At 38.4% G+C, this 4,020-nt stretch overlaps 1 protein-coding gene across 1 annotated transcript; it reads left to right on the top strand.

Moving 5' to 3' along the window:
- Positions 1–2,540: 2,540 nt before the first annotated feature.
- PKNH_0001500 (SICAvar, type I (fragment)) lies at positions 2,541–3,748 on the top strand (the record flags this gene model as incomplete). The annotated part of the gene is made up of 2 exons (XM_039113442.1): positions 2,541–2,702; positions 2,839–3,748. Coding segments are annotated over 2 exons (1,072 nt in total), but the record flags the coding sequence as incomplete, so codon positions are not given.
- Positions 3,749–4,020: the final 272 nt, after the last annotated feature.

The raw sequence follows: 4,020 nt of genomic DNA, 5'->3' as shown, positions 1-4,020 counted from the left end.
AAGAAGGCTTAAGGAAGGAAGCAAGGAAGGAGTGAGCAGGGAAGGAATGAGCAGGGAAGGCATGTGGATAAGGAATGTGGATAAGGAAGGTGGATAAGGAATGAGGAGAAGGAATGAAGGAATGAGGACAAGGAATGTGGATAAGCAAATAAGGAGAAGGGATGTGGATAAGGAATGAAGGAATGAAGAGAAGGAATGAAGGAATGAGGAGAAGGAATGAGGAGAAGGGATGTGGATAAGGAAGTAGGAGAAGGAATGAGGAGAAGGAATGTGGATATGGAATGAGAAGGGAAGGAATGAGGAGAAGGAAGGAGGTGAAGGAAGGAAAGGGAAGTAGGAGAAGGAATGAGCAGGGAAGGAATGAGGAGAAGGAATGAGGAGAAGGGACGTGGATAAGGGATGTGGATAAGGAATGAGGATAAGGAATGAGGGGAAGGAATGTGGATAACGAGTGAGGAGAAAAAATGTGAATAAGGAATGTGGAGAAGAAATGTGGATAAGGAAGGAGGAGAAGGGATGTGGATAAGGAATGAAGGGATGAAGGAATGAATGAAGGAATGAATGAAGGAAGGGAAGAGTAAAAAGAAGGAAGAGTAAAGAAGGAAGAAAAAGAGTGGTTTAAGGAAGGAAGAGAAAGAATGGTTTAAGGAAGGAAGAAAAAAGGAATGGTTTAAGGAAGGAAGAAAAAAGGAGTGGTTTAAGGAAGGAAGAAAAAGAATGGTTTAAGGAAGGAAGAAAAAGAAGAATGGTTTAAGGAAGGAATAGAAAAGTCATTAAGGAGGACAGGAAGGAAATGCCTCTTAGGAAGGGAGGCAGAAAAAGAAGGAAGATTTGAGGAAGGAAGAGTAAAGAACGTGTAAGGAAGGAAGAGTAAAGAAGATTTAAGGAAGGAAGAGTAAAGAAGGATGGTTTAAGGAAGGAAGAAAAAAGAGAAGATTTAAGGAAGGAAGAGTAAAAAAGGATGGTTTAAGGAAGAGTAAAAGAAGGAAGACTAAGGTAGGGATGAATGAAGGAAGGAAGAAAAAGAAGGAAGAGTAAAGAAGGTTTATAGAAGGAAGTTTTAAGGAAGGAAGAAAAAAGAGAAGGTTTAAGGAAGGAAGAAAAAAAGAAGGTTTAAGGAAGGAAGAAAAAAAGAAGGTTTGTGGAAGGAAGAGTAAAGAAGGAAGAAAAAGAATGGTTTAAGGATGGAAGAGTAAAGAAGGTTTAAGGAAGGATGAGTAAAAGAAGGTTTAAGGAAGGAATGAAAAGTCTTTAAGGAAGGAGGAGAACAATGAAGAAAGGAAAAAAAGAAGGATGAGTAAGGAAGGAAGAGTAAAAGAAGGAATGTTTAAGGAAGGAAGAGTAAAAGAAAGAAGAATAAATGAAGAAAGAGTAAAGGAAGGTTTAAAGAAGGAAGAAAAAGAAGGAAGAGTAAAGAAGGTTTATAGAAGGAAGTTTTAAGGAAGGAAGAAAAAAGAGAAGGTTTAAGGAAGGAAGAAAAAAAGAAGGTTTAAGGAAGGAAGAAAAAAAGAAGGTTTGTGGAAGGAAGAGTAAAGAAGGAAGAAAAAGAATGGTTTAGGAAGAGTAAAGAAAGGAAGAGTAAAGAAAGGAAGAGTAAAGAAAGGAAGTTTTAAAGAAGGAAGAGTAATGAAAGAGGAGTAAAGAAGGAAGAGTAATGAAAGAGGAGTAACGAAGGAAGAGTAAAGAAAAAAGTGTTCAAAAGAAAGAGAGGAAGAGAAGAAATAGAAGAAAAAGGAGGAAGGAAAGAAGAAAGAAAAGAAGAAAATAAGAAAAGAAGGAAGAAATAGAAGAAAAGAAAGAAGAAAAGAAGGAAGAGAAGAAATAGAAGAGAAGAAGGAAGAGAAGAAATAGAAGAGAAGAAGGAAGAATAAAAGAACAAAAAAGCCTTTAAGGAAGAAAAGAAAAAAAGAAAGAAGGAGAGAGAAGAAAAAAAAGGAAGAGTAAAGAAGGAAGAAGAAGAAGGAAGAAAAAGAAGGAAGTTTTAAAGAGGGAACGGAAGAAAAGAAGGAAGAATGAATGAGAAGAAAAGAAGGAAGCTTTAAGGGAGAAAAGGAAGGAAAGTTTAAGGGAGAAAAAGAAGGAAGGTTTAAGGGGAAGATAAAAGAAAGAAGAAGGTTGTTTTAAAGAAGGAAAAGAAGGAAAGAAGAAAGGAAGAAAAAGAAGGTTTTAAGGAAGAAAAGAAGGAAGAGTAAAGAAGGAAGTAATTGAAGTAATAAAGGAAGAAAAGAAGGAAGAAAAAAAGGAAGAAGAAGGAAGTTTTAAAGAAGGAAAAAAAGGAAAAGAAGAAAGGAAGGGAAAAAGGAAGATAAAGAAGGTTTTAGAGGAAAGAAAAAGAAGGATCTAAGGAAGAAAGGAAAGGAAGAAGGAAAAAAAAGGAAGAATATTTTTCCTTCTTCTTCTTCTTTTTTTTTTTTTTTTTTTTCTGTGTTTCCTTCTTTAATTCTACATATATAACATATATATAATATACATATATAATATATATATAGTATATATATATATAAATTTTTTTTCCTTTGTGACGACGAAGACACGCAATCATGGTATCAGGATCGGGCAATGGCGGCGGTGCCGGTGGTGGTGGTAGTGGCACCGGTGGTGCTGGTGCCGCTGGTGGTACCACTCCCATGTTTCAGGAGTGGTTAGAGAAATTATCGACAGATGGGGCATTGACCAGCAGTTCGAGTGGTCAGAACATTGCAGTAAGTGAATATGTATTGATGTGATGGGGACATCATATGTGACTATATGTATACACATATGTGTACACATATATATATGTGCGCATGTACATGTATGCGTATATACACTGTCCTCCTTTCTTTATTTTGTACATAGGAAAAAGTGAGGACTGATTTGGAGAAAACATGGAAGAAATTGGAGGGTTCGCTGGTGCCGCAGGAGTCCGCGGAGATACATAAGTTCTGTGGGAAAGGGAGCATAACGTGGCCAGCAGGTAGCGGGGCGCAGCCGCAATATATGGAAATATTGTGCCAAGCTCTATTAGAAATAAAATATTTCGTGAGTGGTGTGAGCAGGAGGAGGAAGCTTCAAGATGGGAAACCAACGGGTTATGATGAGGCACCAGTTATCGCAGATTTTACTGAGGATAAGGGCGAAGCCTTTAATCGCTGCATTGTCGGAACAGTTGCCCTTTCCACCATTTACGGTGATCACTGTAAATTAATGGAAGTTATAGAGAAGGTTGAGACGAACATAGGGGACAAAGTGGACGCCCAATTAATAGAGCATCTGAAGCAAGGGGGAAAGAGTGGAAAGCCGGATCTCTCAAAACAATTGAATAAATGTAGTGCTCTGACGTACAACGATTTAATAGTTGGGAAGTCTGTTTTGGGTGACACAATCAAACTATGGACAAAACAGAAGAGGGACGAGGGCAATAGTGGACCCTGGAGGATAAAGATTCCGTGGTCCCATTGGCCAAGTATCTGTAACAGCGGGAAGCAGCCGGCGGGGGACAGCACGAAACAGAAGGAATACTTAAAGGATAATGCAAGTAGCATGACGGACTTCATGAAACTGAGCAGCAGCACCACTCAGAGTAGTAGCGCTGGTACACCATCCATATCCGACGTATTAGTAAATGAGGACTACACCATTCCAAAGGACAAATTGTTAACAGCTTTCGAGTCAGTAGTACAGAGTGCCAGTACTGTTAGCAGTCCTAACTCCCTCGATGTGAAGACACTAATGGACAGTCTGACGAAGTTATCCCAAGACCAATCAGGTAAGTAATAATTCAATAGTTCAATAATTCAATAGTTAAATATTTTAATACATCATTATTACATTATTAATGTAATAGAGTAATAGAAGGAAAGAGAAGGAGAAGGAAAGAGAAAGAGAAGGGAAGGGGAAGGGGGAAGGAAAGGAAAAGGAATAGGAAAGAGGAGGGGATTAGAAGGGAAAGGCAAGGGGAATGAGAAAGGAAAGGAGAATGAATGAAAGAAGGGGAAGGAAAGAAAAGGAAAGAGAAGGAGAAGGAAAGAGAAGGAGAAG

Source organism: Plasmodium knowlesi, assembly GCF_000006355.2.
Source record: "Plasmodium knowlesi strain H genome assembly, contig: PKNH_00_12, whole genome shotgun sequence".
Taxonomy (NCBI): Eukaryota; Apicomplexa; class Aconoidasida; order Haemosporida; family Plasmodiidae; genus Plasmodium; species Plasmodium knowlesi.
This window is presented reverse-complemented; position numbering and strand designations above follow the sequence as displayed.